This window comes from Colletes latitarsis, chromosome 4, assembly GCF_051014445.1.
Source record: "Colletes latitarsis isolate SP2378_abdomen chromosome 4, iyColLati1, whole genome shotgun sequence".
Lineage (NCBI taxonomy): Eukaryota > Metazoa > Arthropoda > Insecta > Hymenoptera > Colletidae > Colletes > Colletes latitarsis.
The window spans coordinates 25,173,692-25,194,578 of record NC_135137.1 but is presented as its reverse complement, the minus strand read 5'-3'; the positions used below and the strand labels follow the sequence as shown (position 1 = coordinate 25,194,578).

At 33.0% G+C, this 20,887-nt stretch overlaps 1 protein-coding gene across 2 annotated transcripts in view; it reads right to left on the bottom strand.

Moving 5' to 3' along the window:
• Window positions 1-10,288: 10,288 nt before the first annotated feature.
• Window positions 10,289-20,887, bottom strand: part of LOC143341152 (uncharacterized) — a 231,247-nt gene continuing 220,648 nt past the window's right edge. The window contains exons 6-7 of one of the 2 annotated variants that reach the window (XR_013079564.1): window positions 12,739-13,488; window positions 10,289-12,675 (exon numbers count right to left, since the gene is read on the bottom strand). Coding sequence is in view for 1 of the 2 variants with exons in the window: in XM_076763872.1 (XP_076619987.1) it covers window positions 13,369-13,488 (120 nt within the window). In the remaining variant the exon portion in view is untranslated. Of the gene's footprint in view, window positions 12,676-12,732; window positions 13,489-20,887 lie in introns of those variants that run through there. The other variant, XM_076763872.1, reaches the window with a different exon arrangement.

The window sequence follows — 20,887 nt, the reverse complement described above, 5'->3', positions numbered from 1 at the left end:
AAACGCGATAAGCGATAAAATGGGATACTTATTGTGAACCATAAATGACCCAATATCGTTGAAGGGATAACTCTTATTTACTCGCAATGGTGTATGTATGGTGAAGGTGTATAATTGTGATGTACACATACGTAACATTCTTTCGTGACATTCGAAAAAGAGAAATGTATTTTTGAAAATAAATATTCTTCAATGTTACATACTTGATTATATTGTCAAAATAAATTATTTTTGTTGTTAATTTAGCTTTTATCCTAATGTAAATAATAATTTATTTAAAATCCTATCCAATAATACTTTCCTTAACAATTTATCAATGAATACATAACACGGAAAGCAAATATTATCGGCTAATAATTTCTCAAAAAATAATTTATGGAATTAGCGTATAGAATACACCGTGCGAGTAACAAAATTACTCGAGTAACTAATAGTTAAATAATATTTTTATTATTTTTAACTCTACAATGAGAAAAATAATAAACATTCAATAAATTCTTTGCCTTATTTAATCAACATATAACGAATGCATAAAATTGTCAAATAAAAAAAATCTCTTTTTTCATTTGACATTTCCCATCGTGAAACGTTACATTGCTGCGAAACACAAACGCATACCCCTTTGTATCGAATTTTCATTGATTCCCGATAGACAAATGATGGAAAACGCTTAATGGTGGATAACGCGATGCCCGCAAAAATGAGTATCGACGATGCCTCTGGGTTTCAATGTTATGACGTTGTTCGCACAGACCAAGCATTGTTCACGTCAATTAACCACCACGGTAATTACTTCGCTTTGTTCACGAATGCGGGTACTAAATTACAACTCGGACGACTCAATGAAAGTCCAGTTCCGACTGTTCCTTTTCCAATTTTTTCCCTTATTTTAAAAATTCTATGTGATTTTGACGCGAGCACTAGTAAATAAATGAAAGTAAATTACAATGTAACCTACTGCGACGTTGAACCAATTATTTATAAATTACTGAAACTAAAATATGGACATTCTGAAAATAATTACCTTTTGAATGAAATTCTATGATTTATTGGAAAGACTGAACCTGATGATTGAAGGTATATCGACTTTCCTTGCACAAAGTGTTTCTTTGAAAGTTAACGATATTTTATAATTTGAATATATTGATAACATATAATTGTGAAGACCAACAAAATAATTTTAAATATTCGAGTAAACAATTACGTACAACAAATTTAAATGTGTAATACACTATGCACTGCCACTTAAAATTTTTAGTTTGTGTTTTTCAAAAAATTTTAGTAGAATTATAAGCATGGGTTTAATCTCAGCTATTCAACACGAGAATTATAACTGAATTATTTTAATTTGTTAATCTTATAGACAAATGTTTTTAATATATTAAAATTACAAAGAAAACGTATGTTGTAAAATTACAAAAATTGACAACAAATTTATCCATTATTTTTTCTATATCTCTATAGATTAATGTTTTTTATCTTTACTAGACTTGATTTATTACTTTCATTTGTCATATCAAATACTTTAAAAAATAATTCAAAAATTTAGTACTAGCCCCAACAAATTATACTGAAACGAACTTAACAATGACAAACGAATAAGTTTTCGATTAATTGTACACATATCAACAATTTGAACAATTGTACATACAAAATACACAGTATATTAGGAAAGCATTTCGCACAAACAGACTAACTGCATTTCTCTCGCGTTTCACGATTGGGGTTAATCCGACACGTTTCAAACAACTCCAAGATGAACGAGCTACCGTTTCTCGATCCAACTGGATGACTTCAGAGGTGAGTTCCCATCGAGTCGTTGAATTAACAATAGTAGCGTCAAAGGCAACGATCTATTTGTCACGTGTTACAAGATACGTCCCGAGGCTTATCGCATGATGGAAACGTGCATAAATTACGCGCATCAAATATGCTCGAGCATCCCCGAGACGTGCATTGGAACTTGAATCCGGATTTCGTCGAATCAATTCGAGAAATTAATAACTCGGAATGATAATTTGTATGTGATCTCATTTTATAATAATAATAATTTTCTGACGAATTAGTAGCCTAAGGTGAAGGCAATTTGATTACAATTTGTTATATTCATCCATTGATTTACGTTCTATATTGATAATTAAATCAATTTATTTTTTGCGAAATAAATATACAAGGCAATTAAATGTCCTTGGTAAATTAGATTTATTAATTTCATTTGTTTGATAAATTGGACGGAGCTTTCGATTATTATTGTTTCTTACAAAAATGATTATGATGATAAAATATTAAAGGTATAAGAGGGTACGACAAATCAAGTGTTTCACTTCGTCAAGGTATTATATTATATATTTACAACCACTATTGCAAATTAAGTTAAATCGTCAATTTAAAGACTATCATTATCTTTCGCTAAACTATTTTTTTTTTTAATTATTTACATTAAATTACAGAAAATATCATTTTAATGGTGGTTTATACGAATAGATGATTTACGAATATTAAAAGAATTAAATGTGTTGGACAAGTAGAGAAGGAGAGTTGCTTTAATTAGACCCCACGTTTAGGTTGCACCGATGTTGTAATTTGACGTTTAGGGCGAGTTTGTCTTGCTCAATTAATAATACAAGTTACTTGTACATACTACTACATAAACTCATTTCGTCACTTGCTGTTCGCAGCTAAGAGTCAACGTAGTTAGTTTGTACAGCCAAATATTTAAACAGACTAAAAAATTCACATTTAATTTAGGCTTGCTGCCATTTTGCAGCAAACAGAAAATCGTCACGTTTTTTTTAAAAAAAACACCATTTATTTAGCTACATAATGATGTTACCATTTATTAATTCTAGTGTTTAAAATTAGGCCACATGTTTCCACCAAAGTATCACTAATTGTTTACGAATTTTTCGTTATATTTTGAGAAATAACAATATGTTATATACCAAACAAGTGACGTATGACTTTGTCCCTTATCAAGATTCAGTCAGTTGTTATCTCATATAGCTCATATAAATTACAACTTAAAGAATCTCAAGAAAAATTAACGTTAAATGTTTTATATAATATTATATGATCTGGTTTATATTTAAATTTTTCCAACATTTCTTTTTTTTTAATGTGATTGTCTTTATCATTTAATAAATAGTCCAAATTCGAATACTATTTGGCTAATACAAGAAACTAGTTGTTTCGGTTAGTTTATTTATGTTTCTTTAGTTTCGAATTTTTCCAGCGGTTTTCTGAAATGGTGAATTACATTGCTTAAACATATGATAACGACCATTTTATTTTATTTTTTTACCATTCTTTAAAAATATTTAATTTGCCATGTGCGATTGTATTGCATGAAGTAGTCCAAATTCGGCAACTTTCCTTTACTATTATCTACACTAATTAATATATTGGTGGGTCCCAATAAATAGCGAAAATAACTTAAGTCACTTGAAATCAACCTATTAATGCATGAAATTGTCGTTTCTCATTATTTTCATTCGTCTTAAAGTAGTTGCATAAGTAATCGAAACCTATAGGGAAACATCGACGGATGCTGTTTACTTCTCAGGCATGCTGCTTCTACCGAGAAAGAGCAAATCTGCCAGTGACAGAGAAACTACTGTTTCAATCGACATCTCGCATATCGACACATTTCTCGTTTCGCGATGGAAATCCATTTGAGTTAAGAAGCAAATAGCTATTTGTTTCCAAATTTCATCAAATACACTCTTTCCCCCCTAATTTACAACTGTGGAAATATTCTTTTTTTTTTTAATAAACTTTATCATACAATGGGATGGGTATATTTTCCAAAAACACTATCTTCAACTCTCAACACTAAATTCTGTAAACAAATTCAAGTTGTTTATAAGGTCTGTGTAAAATAAAACAACCATAAATAGATATACACAGATAGAAGGAAGTACAGGTAGCCTTCCTACAACACGGCATCATATAACACGGTTTCGCTATAACACGATTCATAAATTGCGAGAACCCTCCTACAACTCGGCATCTTATAACACGGTTTCGCTTTAACACAATAAGAAAATTGCGAAAACCTTTGTACAACATTGTACTTCTACAGCACTGGATAATATGATTTTTGCTTAACATATTTAAAAACTAAATTACCTCAAAGTAATGACACGAAGGAATAATGAACTATAGTGGCTTTACATGAAAATATATAAACAAATTATAATTTATTAAATTAAGGTTGCGTCAAATTAAAATAATATCTTTTGTTTCTTTTTTGTTTTGTGTTATACTATTGTTATATTGAAATACAATGTTGGTACCACCTGTAAGAGTGTTAATTTTGGCAACACTATTACAAACTGTATAATATATTTAAAAAGTACGTTGTGATAAATTGATAACCGAGAAACGTGTTTGACTGTGTGAAATCCTTCTACATCCACGTATATAAATACCGAGTGCATATTCTAAACTATCATATACATACATTTATATTTTTCATAAAAATTAAGTTGCTTATGTAGAATTAAAGAAAAATATTTGTTTTTAATAAATTTTCGGAACGTAACCCCGCTTTTTGTATTGGCTTTGGGTCTCATATAACACGGTTCCACACAACACGGCATTTTTTAGGAACCTATCTACCGTGTTATAGGAGGGTTACCTGTAATTATAGGGAAGGTAATCGATCCTCGAGCTACACTGTTCGTGAATAATATATGTTAACGTTACTGAAATCAGTATTGTGTTTATTATTCTCAATAATCACCTTTAATAGTAAAATAAGAATAACAGTAATAATACGCGATTATCCGTGTAGCTGCTGGTCGTACAGGTAAAAGAAATATTCGGCAAGAAAACGGTCAGTGTAGTTTATGACTCACTCAGCAACGAAAACTAATTTTGAGGAAATGAGTAAAGAATGTTCAGTTAGCTTGTTCGTCGACAGCCTCGATAGTTAAGTGCGAGCGTCATAAACCACGAATTTTTGGAAGGTATCTCTACGAGGCCTAACGGTCTGCACTTGACAAATCATGAAGTAACGGGCCTGATGGAAATTCCACTGCATTGCCAAACTTTCTATTCCCCACCCTCATCTTTCTAAGGAAGCGTACTAAGGGGGTAAGGAATAGGCGGGGATGAGAAATTAAGAGACCCTGATTGGCAAACGCCAAGAGCCACATTAACCAATCAGCAAGGGCGTAAAAATAACGAAGCTTACATGTTAGCTGAAATTAAAAGAATGATTTACTCGTATTCGAAATTGAGTAATCGACGGTTCCGCCTAAATTCTAAAGAACTTGTAACTGCGCGAGTGAAGTTTATTGTGATCCTCAATATGTACGAACACGCGAGTTTCATTATATCATTTATCCCCTTTATTTACGTGCTTTATCGTAGTAGTGAAGTGTTCTGTATTCACATTCGGTATATTATTCCCGTTATGGATTTCTTCTCGTCTGATCCGAATAGTCCGCTATGTAGAGACGAGGTAAAGATGGCCTCCATTTTAGAGGGATTTTCATCAGTCGAAGAAATTCCCATACCTACCGGCATTCCTTACAGTGAATTTCTAGATCATTTCGAACGGAAGGAATTGGGAATAATGTCTCCAGTGGAAGTTTCTTTTAAATCCACATCTGATTCCGAAGAATTTCCTAACCGTGATGTAAACGAAGCACGATACACTGCCAGTCACCTCTCGTAACTGCCTGCGTGCGCCGCCAAACCAGAAGGTAATTGTTGGCCGAACTGCACGCGCACATTGAATCTATCTCAACCACCCAAACCGACTCTTGAGAGGATTGACAATCCTCATCCTTCCTCTCCAACTGAGACTCTGAGTAGGAAGGAGGAAAATCAGTATCTCGTTTACCTCATGGGATCAGAAATCTTAACAGAAGTTCCTAGTCTGGCTATGGAAACGATGTCTCTTAACCAAGACCAAGAAGATCAAAAAATTGTCAAATTTTGGAAGAGGCACCCTAATTTAAATCTGGTGGGAAAACCGCAAACGCCACGCCCTGACATCTGTGATCTTGAAGCTCTGAGAAGACCACTCAGGGAGCCTTCATTGGAGGGGTGGAGATCGGAGAAAGCCTGACCAGTCCGGCAAAGTACGTAGGTAAAGTAGTGGAAAAAAGAACTCTGCACCCAAGAGCATCTCCGAGACAGTCAAAGATATAAAAAAAAGGTTAGAAACTGCTAACTTGCACAAGTCCAGGTAGAAACCTTCCCGACTCCGCGGGAGCCTGTTGTACGATTAAAAACTGTACCCAGTATGTATATCTTTTCTATCTATTCCTGTAAGTTCATCTGCTGCCCTAGGACTAACTCTGTGTCTTCCAGATTCCGAAGACTCCGAAGTAATTACAAATGGTGTTGCTCCGGTCAAGTTAATAGAAGATCCCAGAACTTATGTCTATCCGGGCATTACAGTAAGAATAGATAAGGAAACTGTGGCTGCCGCAGACCCTACTCGCCCTGGACTCCGACCACTACAAATCCTGTTAGGGACACTAGCAGCTGTAGGAAGATTCTTCTTCAATCGCGACCTTAAAGCATTGGAAAAGAAATGTGATTCTCACCCTGATTCGTTACAAGAATTAATGAATCTCGATACGGCATCCAGGAAGGCGATAGTAATCAAAACAATTGGTCGAATTCCGTTACGCAAAATCCAATGGAAGAAAATAGTCGGGATTTAACTTTGTCATGTCTCTAATTTTGTGTGAATAAATATACACATACTTCCTCGATAAAAGTAAATTATAATATTTATAGTACAAGAGGAATAAACAAATTTTTTCTTAATTGTCATATATACACAAATTTCACGTATTTAATCGTGATGAAATAAGATACGAATTTTTGTTTGTTTATATATCGACAACGGGAACATTGTGACTTTTCACACGCGTTGTTTTGCTTGCATTTCTCTTTTAATGAAGAATATTTATCGTTACATTCCTATACCTATTCAAAACGTAGAGCGAAATAGTTATAAATATCGTTTATCATTATGCCTGAGGAAAGGGTTACAATTTTTGTAATTCCATACGCAAACTAAAGAAATTAATAGATTATTTGTAAGTATTCGTAACTAGTATAACTTGTGAAGAATTTGTAGTTTTTTTTCTCCAAATTAATAACAATTATCCATACGTATACGCGTTATTTAGTGATATGATATACAATGAAAGTAAGTCATAGAAGACATAGACTAAAAGTAAATTAGTTAAAAAATAAGGCAGTTTTAAAGAAATCATGTAAAAGTGTTTTCTAAGAGTTTTTTTAGAAACTTATTTTCTAGTTATATATCTGCATAAGTTGTGTGTATTCCATTAATAAGACCATATAAAACAACTTAACCTTTGTAATTATTTCTTGTATTCAGGGTGTCCTACACAACTGGAAAAAGCTGTATCTCTTAAACGATTAAGAGTATAATAAAATTTCATATGACAAAATTGTAATGTCATATGAAAAACGTGTTATAACTTTTGAACTATTAGATGTAAGACATAAGTATCTTAATGTTTCGTTATAGAAGCTATCGAAAACTGTATCGAATAGTATAATAAAAATTATACAATTCCATTTAAAAAAACACAGTTGCATTTTTAAATGTAGAATTGCATAAAAATGAATGAAATTACATTGAGTGTATGCAACCGTTTTCAAGTTATAGGTTTTCCCAGGTGTATGAGAGATCCTGAATTACGACATTCGACATTATCTTTCTCGATGTTATTTAATGAATAAACGACGATGACAATTGAAATACTACACAATATATTGCAAAATTAAACAAACGTATCACTGTACTGAGCAAATGTATAGCAAAAGTTTTAATAAAGTATGGTTAAACAAATTAAACATAACCGATAGTTCATTTACATTCGAAATATATATGTACGAATTTAATGTGTACATTTGTAAGAAAATTGTATGAAATTTTAATGTATTTTAATGTCCGATTTTATAAGTCAAAACTCTAAAAATCTACATATAAGCGCGTTCAAAATTTATTATAATTTATCGGTTTTTTTAAAGACAAAATCTCTCGAAGGTTGGAGATACCACTCAATCCTTCTATGTAATTGTGTTGGAAATAGCCATCAAGAGTTCAATTTCCTGGGGATCATATTTGTACCATATCCGATAACATCAGTTTACAATAATGTTCTTGAACATCCAAAATTATTAACAATAAATAACTACAAAACAAAGAAATAAAAACAGCATATATAAATATATAGTCATAAATTACTAGAAACACAACAACATTTTTGTTTATACCTTGAAAAAAGCTAGCTTGCGGCCATAATGTGAAAGAAATATACAGGGTGTTCGGCCAACCCTGGGAAAAATTTTAATGGGGGATTCTAGAGGCCAAAATAAGACGAAAATCAAGAATACCAATTTGTTGATGGAGGCTTCGTTAAAAAGTTATTAACGATTAAAGTTCCGCACTTACTCGAATTTTTTTCTCGAAAATGCGCAAGATTTCGGGTATATGTCTATTCACTAAAAATGATTGTAATTGACCCCCGCAACCGAATATAATTTTTCCAAAACGATTTGAAATTATTTTGTCCGTCGAAAAATTTCACACCTTCTCGAATTTTTTTCTCGAAAATGATTAGGATTACGAGGGTATGTCTAATGACCAAAAATGATTGTAATTGACCCGAGCAATTGATAATAATTTTTTAAGAACGATTTGAAATTTTTTTTTTCCGTCGAAAATTTAAGCACCTTCTCGAATTTTTTTCTCGAAAGTGGATAGAATTTCGATGGTATGTGTAATGACCAAAAATGATTGTAATTGACCCTCGCAACCGAAAATAATTTTTCCAGAACGGTTTGAAATTTTTGAATTTAATTGTTAATAACTTTTTAACGAAGCCTCGACAAATTGGTATTCTTGATTTTCGTCTTATTTTGGCCTCTAGAATCCCCCATTAAAATTTTTCCCAGGGGTAGGCGAACACCCTGTATAGTTGTTCTTACTGTCTTGTTTCTCTTATCGCCAAATAACACGTACACATACGTATATTAGTAATTAGGGTTAACAAAAAGCTTAGGTTCACTATTTGACGTCATTGCAGCAGATTGTTTCAAATAATCCGAGAACATTGTGTTGAATTATATGTAGCAAAATATCGCTTTGCAGATATATGGTTGTCGAAAGATCGAGAATATTTCTCACGTTACAAACAGACCCGCGTTTCCGGTTAAAATAGAAACGGTACGTACCAAAAGAGCAAAATCCTCTTCCGTCTGTGATTTTTCCGTGAGTGTAGTAGCACATGTCGCGCGATCGCGCGACGAAAGTGATTTTCTCCTGCTCGCAAGCTACTTGCTATTTAGAACGCGTTTCAGACCGACGTAGAAACGGAACATGCGCGAGAATCAGACCCTCGTCGAAGCAGCTGACACTCGATTCATTTCCTCTCCTTTCCTATTGCAATGTCCGTTCCTGTCTCTTTCGTCGTTTAGAATATTATCGGTCTCTCAGCATTTACGAGAGTAGTTCAGGAAACGATAGTTTTCCTCGATACAAAATATTCTATCTGCTCTTCAAATTATAGATCACGTTCCTTTCCTGCTCTAGCGGATAATTCATTTAGATCTTATAATTTCCATTCTTTCGTCTATTGGTCCTGACATTTTTCGCTTCCTCCATAGTCACCTTTTTCACAACACTTTCTCAGCGTTTGAGAATTGATCGTTCAAAATTAAATTGAGCCATCTCCGAGACGTACTTCAGAAGAAGGAATTATTTATTTGTCAGTGGGTAGACGGTTTGATGATAAATTCTTCGACCTATAATTCCTCTCAATCTCCTACTTTTCAAGCAACATAATACCATCTTTAATAAATTAATCAGATAACCAGTCACTCCAATCTCTAAATATATCCTTTTCCTTGTTTTATTATGTTATGAAATACTTTCAAAGCAGTTGACTGACGAATCACTCTCAATTATGAAATCCGTTTTGTTATTTGCGTTCTTTGCTCTCTAAGTGGTTTACCCCAACACAGCGAGGAAACGAACATGATTCTTTGCTTCTTAGTAATCGTTGACGACACTATCAAGATTTTAGGTACTATGTAAATAACAAAGGAGTATGAAACAGACTTCTACGGAAATGAGGTAACTTTCTCTTCAAAAATAATCGTTAATCTTCGAGCTATAGCTCTTGATAATCATTAATACGAAAACTCGTTCAGCTAAACCAAGCAGTTACCAGATTAATATTCTATCAAGAATTTGGCAGTGAGTCAGCAGGTATCCACAAGTTCGCGAAACTCCACTTCACGAGACCTCGGATATCTGGATGCAACTTTTACTGACCCATCACACTGGAAGTAATTCCTTTTCAACGCGAAACTCGACTCTTCAAGAACTCGACCTGTTATCTTTCTCTGCTTACAGTGATCGCTCAAGACACGTAACGGAAGAACACCATCCTCTTCTTGCCGCAGCGAGGTCCATAAGCTTCTTTTTCCTTGTTTCCAGTTCGCTTGCGATCTGCGATGCACTCTTCAATGGAGTGCATAGAGAACCAAGCGACAATTCTTTTCGACGCTGGCGTTTCTCTCGCCACTTTCTGGACAAACGATAAAGTCGAAGACAGGAGCAAACGCCAAGAACTATCTGTTTTCGTAACAGTGGCCTTGATACGAAACAACGTGATGTGCTTAACGATAGACTCATTTCGACATTTTCCTCTTCAAGAATTAAATACCTTCTTCGAATCGAAAAAATGGATAGTACCTCTTCATTGTTCCTAAATTGAACGATTTCCTTTTGGCAATCTACTGTTCGATCGACCGTCGTGAAATTGTAAAATTGTAAATCGTGGAAGAACAAGTACTTAAACTGACGTTGGCAGTATCGGTATATTCTACGTTGTCGCAACAACGAAATCTTTAAGAAACGAGAGACAAATCTACAAAAATGTTGTAAATTTGAAACTATGGGATACCTTTGGCAACAACATACTAGATTAGCAGTCTTCGATAAACTTATATTTTTGCACCACGACATTGTCTTCAAAGAAATAATTTCCGGAAAATACTATGCAGACATACTTTTGCATGCAATTAACGACTATTAGTAGTTCCTTGTCACCGTCACTTTCCACTTCTTCACTATCCCACACTGAGCATGCTCGCTCAATGACAGCACAAGCAATCGAGGAACAGGAAGACGCAAGACGGATTTGCATCTGACTTTTCGTATTTTACGTGTTGTATCTTCTTTGTAAGAAAAATATCGACTCCAGCTTTGCCAAAAAGGTGAAAAACTTATCCCAACGATAGCATCTTCCAAATAACATTGTTAACAACATCGTTATCTTTATGCCACGAGCTTGTGATCTACAAGTTGAAAGGAATTCCGAGACAAAAAGACATAAAATGATTTTTCTTCGTGTTTCTATCAGCTCGCTGCATCTTTTCATCTTTTCCATCTTGAATCGCTTTCAGAGAGTTTCGTCACTTTAACTTCTTTCCTCTGATCCTGTTTTCCTGTCCTTGAACATTTGTTCGACGTTTTGCGGAACATTCGTCGTAAGAAGCGTTCGCTCCACTTTTATCGCGAGACAAAATAGAGTGTTCATTATAACGATACGAACATGGTTTGCGGATTTTGTTTGACTCGTGTTGAGTTCCATGATTATCGACGTGTGTATTATATCGTCTGAAAACGAAGTTACTCGCGGCAGAACAGATTTTATATTTAAAACATCGTTTCGATTTCTTTTTCTTCGATCTCGTATGTTCTTGAGTACCGCAGCCTCGCCAACAAAACATATGACATGAGAAATGTTTCACTCTCTACGTAGGAAATTAAACTATTTTAACAAGATGCATTTTGTTTATATTTTCTTTGTTTTTCTATACTGTTGCTTTTGCTTTTTAAATTTAGTGGACTGAAAATCTAATGACATTCTAAATATAAAAATTTAGTTGATTTCCTGCACAAGTTTCTTTTCCGCTAATCATGAAGATCAAAGTGGAAAATTGGAACCAAATCTCCAATGATGACATTTTCCAATTAAACATTTTCAGTCGACTGTGTACGATTTCCAAAAAAGACCGCCTCTTACACCCATCTTGTTTTTCCTTTCAATTCTTCCCGAAGTTGAAGTAACTCTTCCTTCTGCTGAAGTTTTAGATTTCAACTTACGAATCGATAAAGCAATTCTGCATTTTCTGAAGAAACGATAGACTCAGCTCTTTGTAATGGTCCAAGTTCTTCCGATCAAAAACCAAAAATGGGAAATTAAGAACAGTCAAAGGCTTCCTCGCTATCAACAGATGCATTCTACGCTCTTGTTTCTTTTTCTTTTTTTTTTTTTGTACGATATCTCAACAAAAAAATTTCATCTTTAATTTTCCTTCTTCGAGTGTGAAAATAATGCATGATATTGACTCGATTTCGTTACATGCGTTAATAAATCACATATCACTTGCAAGTTGAATACCTTCTGCATTCAAGTTCGAAGAAAATGTTCCTTTGAACTGTCAGGAATACTTTATTTTCTTCTTTCTCTTTAATAACGATGATTAATATTGAAGCACTAAAAATTTTATTAAATTATTTTGACTACCATTCACGGCTCTTTTTAGCAAGCTTCGCATACGCGACGCTCTTTTTCCAAATTACGTTGTTTTCTTTTTTACCTATTACATTCCTGCGTACATAAATAAAAGCTGAAACTAACCAAAGCAGGACACGTCTTGAACGTCTTAACTGTTGATCGCAGTTCCATCTCCGTGATCTCCTTGCATATTCTTGACACTTGCCCGTTTGCTGATTCAACGTGATCCTTCCGTAACTAGCGATTATCCGAGATCGGTTTCATCGACGCAGGTATCGAACCGCAGCTGGCCAACGAAAAGCTCAACGGACACGTTTGTGTTCTGGCTGGTGCCTTCTGATTGCTTGATTAAGCTCGTCACGGTATCTGAAAGCACGTTCTTCCTTTTGTTTTCCTCACGCGACTCAAGTTTCGTGTCAAAGAGAAACACTTCTCGCACGAGTGCAGAGGGGAACTTCGTACAGAAGAACGTGGGTGGAACTTTCTTCTCTTCTCGCAGTGTCGTTGCTTTGATCGCGTTCTCCCTTGGTTTACCTTGCTCCCTCAAATTTTCTCTGTCTCATTCCACTTATCCTCCTCCATGCCTCTCGATACTCGACACTTTGCTCGCGCGCGTGCCCTTTTCTCTTCTTGGTTTCTTTTCGAAAATAAGAAAAAAAAAAAATACTTTGGCGAATCGGAAGCGGAAAACGAACGGAAGGCCCCGGTTTCAACACGGCGCTCGTTGTGCACGGAAATCGTCCTCCTTTTCCGGCCACGAGTGGTGCTTAACCACTTACGTGAAGTACCTCGCGAGAAGCAGCAACACCACCGATATCATTGTCTGCATCCTAAAGATGCTGACGCCACTGCTTCCGATTTCGCACATCTCTTCGGTGTAATGCGAGCACGGCACCTGGAATCAAACACATACCTTGTTTAATTTCAGTCAAATTCATTTATCTTTAAACATTTCAAGCGTTCGAAAGAGCAACAATGAACTCAATGAAGTTATGTTTAGTATAATATTACTATCTTTAGCCAGGGACAAAAGTAAATGGACAGATGATGAAGATGAATATCAATGAAATTTTGAGTTTTCATTGTGACAAAGCTAGATCACAAGTGGAAAAAATGCGTAAAAAAATTATGTGAAGTTGGCTAGGAAATGTTGTCATGCTTATTTTATAATACAAATATTGCTCCACTAATTATTACATTGTGTATTGCAACACTTTTTAGTAGGACAAATATTGTAATATATCAATGTATTAGAACACAGCATTGAACTACATTTTAATGAAAAATTGAATAAGTTTTATAGTAACAGTATATTAAATTTTAAAAAAAAAAAAGAATGAACGGTGTTGTTAAATAAGACGGGGAGTACGACTATTCATGAAATTTAATGACGCATTTGAAATATATAAATTTTAGTACAGAATTCAGTACGAACTTATGGAATGACCTAATATTTCTATATATACAGGGTGTATGGTATATAACTGATGGTACAAGCAAAAAGGGGATGATTCTACATGAAAAAATAAGTCTAAAATATAGAATAAAAATTTTTCATGTGAGGCTTTATTTTCGAAAAAATCAGCTTTGAATTTTCGCCGATTACGCGTGCACTTGATCATGTCTTGTTATAACATATCTCGCTGTAGATCATTGTCTCGATGGGTACTATTGCAGTTTAAGTTTAAGTTTAAGTTAATAAACAATTCCATGACACTGGAAGTGTTTATCAACATAAACTTAAATCGAGACAATGATCTACAGCGAGATATGTTATAACAAGACATGATCAAGTGCACGCGTAACCGGCGAAAATTCAAAGCCGATTTTCTCGAAAATAAAGCCTCACATGAAAAATTTTTATTGTATATTTTAGACTTATTTTTTCATGTAGAATCATCCCCTTTTCGCTTGTAGCATCAGTTACCAAACACCCTGTATATAGATACAGTCTCCATTTTCGAACAGAATGTCTAGATAAAATTATTTGTAGATACTCAATAATTATTCATACGTCTATTCTTGTTACACGGATTCAAATGGGGTGTTTGGAGAAGGTAAAAGTGAACTCAACAAAAAGTAAACGGACAAGTGATAAAAACGACATAGCATCAACGTTATATGTTTAAGTTTTACTTATTACCTATCATTAGAGTATGCTGATTATTTAATTAACAATGGAAATCAATATTTTCACTTTATGCAAACTCAAATTGAATTTAAACAAAAAAGCAACCAATTATAAGAGGACAAAAATAACTGAACACCCGGTTAACGTATTATTGCGAGACAAGAAATGCATACAAACATTATATGTAAGTCATGCTTACACACAGTGGTATTGGACAAATTTTCCAGTGCTCATTTGAAAACAAATAGAACCGTATCAAATTCGTAATTTATTTCCATCAAACTGTCGTATTAAGTTAAATTGTTCTACTACATATATACCAGAAGTATTGTACGTAGTATCAAAATATACGATGGAAAAAATGTATAAAGAATATTTGGTTTACAATACTACAGTAAATTCAATACGCTATGGACGAAAACACTCCTTCTACTATACAAGAATATCGTCGAATTTTTTAAAAATGTCGAAATAGTACACTAGGACAGATGTATTAACAAAATCAACAAAACAAAAATTGCACGAGGTAGAACTAAAATCCTGCAGGGCTGGGCGTAAACCTCATATTCAGAAAAGAAATCTATAGCAACGTCTAGCTTTTGTTAAAAAGTATATTGACATGCGTATATAATTCTAGGAGAAAACATTATTGTCCGACAAATCAAAATTTGAGATGCGACAATGAAAAAGAAAGCAACAAGTTTAGAGGAGGAAAAAATGAAACATATTACATATTCGTTACATTCACAGTTAAATTTGATGGCGGCTCTTTGTTAATGTGGGGCTGTTCTCATGGAGTGAGATTGAAACTATAGTATCAAATGATGGTATTACAAATGCAGAGACGAATACATTGACATTATAAATGAAAATGTGAAAAAGCCAATAGTAAAATTGAATTTAAAGGAAAATTTATTCTTCAACAGGAATCAATCTAAAACACGTTGCCAACAAAGTATGAATTGTTTTAGCGATTCAAATATTAAATTAGTCGAATGGTCACGACAAAGCCTTGAATTGAATCCAATACAGAATTTGTGATGTATATTGGATTTCAAAGTTCTTTTAAACGAGCGAGAATAAAATGAATTTCTTTAATGATTCAAGATTAGTCTTTGAAAGTATTGATAAAGATTGTATAGAAAGTCTCATAAACAATATACCTCGTCTATAAGAGACTGCAATTAAGGGATTACACCACGATGAAAATGAAAAAACATCGAATTTCTTTTTATGTATTTGCTGAATTGTTAGTTTTCTTAGAATTAGGATAGAATTCTTTTTATATGCTGAATTTGTAGTTCTTAAAATAATATCCCGCTGTTCTAGACGTATAATTCCCATTTTTTCATGAGTTTAAAGCCAATTGCAATCGTGTGTGGTACAGTAAAAATCACGAACTACAATTTTAACACTTTACCGACCGATAGCCTATTAATCGGCTTTTTACCGCTCAACAGTTTACCGTCCGGTAGCTTATTAATCGGTTGTCATGAAAATAAAAAATATCACTAAATTTAATTACCCTATAATAATAGACGGAGAACAATATGGTAAACACTGTCGCAAAGTTTTATTTAATATTCCTATAAGTACAAGAAGCAGTAGATATGTAACCTAGGGTCAATCGGTACCGGTCGGTAAAGTGTTAAACTCATTCTTCTCAAAATTACATTTTTCAAATGGTGACACCGATAGCTTTAAGAATTTTAATCTAATTAACTTCAAATTTCCACAAAATTTGTCCTATTAAATTATCTAGCCAAGTACGTAAGAGTTTTCTGATCTGTTAAAAAATTTTTCTGCTACAAGTATTTTTATACACAATTTTTTGTTAGAATTCGACGTTTCTTTTTCAAACATGTACGATTTCTACAAAAATCCAACGTACATGGCTAGCAAATTTTATGTGGAATTGAAAAAATTTTCCTTTTTGGTTCCAGCTCAAAAAGTGTGACCGTCGTCGGCGCCATCATAGAGGGTCATTACCTGAGAAGGTGCTACAGCGAGGCGGATATAAAGAAAAAAAGAAAAAATATGTACATATTTCCTAATAGTTGTATAATAATGGGCGTATTATGAAATGTTTAATTTATATTAATCTCCTAAGAAAAAATTGCAAAAAGTTGATATGATGTTAAGACATTCATTGTAGTGTAACCCTTTAAGACAAAAGATGACAATATGTACTAAGTATTAATATCGATTATTAGTAGTGTCCACTTGCTTTTGTACTCTTCTAATTGATTCATATCTTATTTAAACTCAATTTGAGTTTATATAAAGTGTACATATTAAAATTGTTAATTAAATAATCTGCATATTCTAAAGATAAATAATAAATAAAGCTTGATCATGTAACACAGATTAAATTTCATTAATATTCATTTTCATCACCTGTCCACTTACTTTTGTCTCTGACCGTAGTATTAATTCTAATATAATTGTAAAGGTACCAGAACTTTTTGACGAGTTGGTCTTTATGAATAATTTTTGAAACGCATTTACCCCTAAACATGCTATTATTGAGTATTCGCCTTTACTATTTTCAAACACCTCATTTCAAACCGTGTAACAAGAATAGACGCGTGAATAATGATTGAATACAAATAACTTCATCTACACATTCTGCTTGAAAATGAAGACTGTATCTATATAGATATAGTAGTATTACGTCATCCCATAAGTTCGTACTGAATTCTGTACTAAAATTTAGACATTTAAAATACGTAGTCATAATCTGCTTACTTAATAACTCCGTTCATTCTTGTTTACAACTTTAATATATTGTTACTATAAAATTTCTATGATTTTTCATTAAAATGTACAATATTTGACCTACAAAAAAAAATGTTGCAATGCACAAAGTAAGTAAAAATTAGTGGAATAATATTTGTAAAATAAAACATGTAATTTCTCAGCCAACTTCACATAATTTTTTTTATCCATTTTCTTCTATGTGTGATTTAGCTTTGTCACGATGGGAACTCATTTTATTCCCATTCAATGATCTTAGTCGATTAACACCTATTGTTTCTTATTTTTTCTTAATTGATCACAACATACATATATCAGATGTCATAATTTCACTAGGTGAAGTGTTTCAAAATACAAACTATCTCGATGATCCTATCAACAAATAGAAAAATTTTACAAGAATGTAAGGTGACTAATGACATCGTTGGAGTGGTTCTTCTTTCTAAATCCAGCAACGTCTTCACTGAGAATTGCCGTATACAATTCATTTCTTTGAAACGCTTTTATTATGTGGGAACTACTACACGATCAAAAAGGTTCTATTCTCTAAATTAGTGTGGAACTTATACAATACAGAGATTGTAAATTGACGACAAATTAAATTAGTTATACCACCTGCAGTCACACGGATTGTCATTATTGTCTAAATCGATCACATCCACGAATGTATTGCGTGACGACGGTTTTGAACAAGAAATATCGAACTAGTGTAATTGTTAAGAATCAAAAGGTGGAAATTTCTAGAGAGGATTAGGCGGAGTGAGCAACTTATACCCTTGACTCTATGTCAAATAGTTTGCAGATACTTGACAATTTACGATCTCGGCACAATACTTCGAACTTCGAAACTGTTATGCATCGTTAATATCAATATGTTTAAAATTTCTAATATTCTCTGAGTGGATAAATTTCATTTGCCCTTACTAACAAATAGTACTACTTGTAAGTTAAGAATTTTATACTAATTAGTTTGAAAATACCAAATTATCATGTTAACTTATACAGTCCCATAACCTATAACCCATGCCATCGAATTAGGATTATCCGTAAAAATTCATTTTTTTAACTATAATTCTGTGTTATAAATTGCAAGTTGTCTATGATTGTCCAAATTTTTATTACAAATTGGTTTATATTTTACTGTCATTCTTTAATCTGATACTGTAAAATTGTAGAATTTACTCCGGGATACGAGCAATAGCGGACCGAGCGGACCGAATGATCAAAGTGATGAATGAATGCGTTACACTTATCAAGAACTTCTTTTTGGCTGTGTAAAAAGTACCAGAGAACAATAGGATTAAGAAATAAATCAATCGTACATGGATTATTGGAGAACGAAATCGAAATCGAGATTTGCAGTAAAAAATTTATGGGGAAAAGCAAGCAGACGTATCAGTTGAAAAAGAGACATACATTGTTGATCTTCTAAAAGGTGGAATGTATTCTATTACAGCGAGAAATCACGAAAAATACTAGTATTTCGCGTCAAACGGCCCGAAGAATCGCATGTTGTATAAAAACAATATATTTATACAGTTGAATAAGCGATCATCCTGTCATGGTAAACGAGTGACTACATGAAGGACAGGCCGCAGAATAATTAAGATGACATTAGGAATCCGCCATGCAATGACTGCCATGATGGTGCAAAGTTCAAATAACAATGGATTGAAAATAGCTAAAAGGGTGTTGAAAAGATGTTTGTATGAAGCAAATATTAAATGTAAACGGCCAGTAAAAAGACTCAAATTGACAGACAAAATAAAGAAATCACAATTGGAATGGACAAAGGCTCATTATAAATATACTATAGCAGATTGGGAAATGGTATCTAATATGAATTTATCATGTATGCAAAGATTTTGTCATCTTAGAGAAATTACTAAAATTTTACAAATTTTGATAAACTCAGTAAGTCGTATTTAGCGACGAAATACAGTTAAAAACAGTTACAAATAGTGCTCAATTTGTGAAAAGACAGCCAAATGAGCAATACTATTCAGAATGTGTACAACAATCAGTGAAATATTCCCAATCTGTGATGAATAGACTGTTGATGTTTATGCAAATGTATACGGTCCTTGGAAATAGATAAAAGAGTAAATCCTAAATAGAAGTTTATTTCATCACTAGAGGTTCTTAAAAATATATTTTTTATTTTGCATAAGGCATATGTTTTGCATATTTTGTATAAAAACGTATGTCGAAACATACTGCATATGTCATATATGTTTATTGCATTTCTTTTCATCAAATTAATGCTTATATAGGTTTCCGAACATCTATTTAAGTCTACTAATTCAACGTTTGTATACGACAGTCATGGTAGACATGACAACATACCTATTCATACTTCTTGTGAATCAGTAATTCTGAAATATTCTTGACAGATGGGTTCTAAGTAAACGAATTTTATGACAACAGATTGCTAAAGGAACTAAAACAATTAAAGCACGTTATTTCAGCAAGTTCAAATATGCCACAATCACATCTTGTAATGCTGAGCATTCGTTCTCAGCTTATAAATTGACTTTAACCCTTAAGTGGATTCTCAATCTCAACTGAATTATTTTACTTAATGTTGATTTTTACCAAACTGGTAAATGGAAATCAACTTTCCTTTAAAGCATTTAAAAAATAATGAATTAATGGAAGATTAAATAAATTAAATAATCTACTTAATGGTTATGCGACACACGTCATCAACTAACTCTTGACAATATTGAAAAAATACTCGTAACATATTGTAATTTAAATTATAATTAATTATTATTATGTTTAAGTAATAAAATTATTTGAAGATATTTTGAATATAATTTGCACATTCCTGTATTTTGGTATATTATTAGTACATATTTTGACATATTTTATTAACATAAACATCTGCAGTCTAGTGATGAATATGGTCTTGCATTACGACTCAAGGGGTCAAAACTAATACATTTTGAGAAAGGGAATATGGACGTTAAACAATATCAGGGCGTAATAAAGACGTTCCTTCCATATTATTTGTTCTTAGAATCACACAAATCCAAATATAAAGTGACTGTTACTTAAAATCGTATACCTAGCGTTTCAACCGATATTTTTTCAACAGAACATGAAAATTGTACAAAATTATTGAAACTCGTATAGAGGTATGTGGTGTAATGTTTTTTTATTTGACACATAACAACAATATAAAAAAAAGCTTTAGTAAAGCTCAGTAAATTAAATAAAATTTGAGATTGCGTATGAAACTTAGCTGTCAGTAAAAATCGTACACTGTTGGTAACGTTGGAAATCCGGTGAATCCCCAATTGTTTTTTATGTAACAATGCTTAGCAACGATTGAATCTAGCTGATTTAGCAGCATTCTGATTGTTATATGCGTTGTTCTACCAAAAAATCAACGTGAATTAGT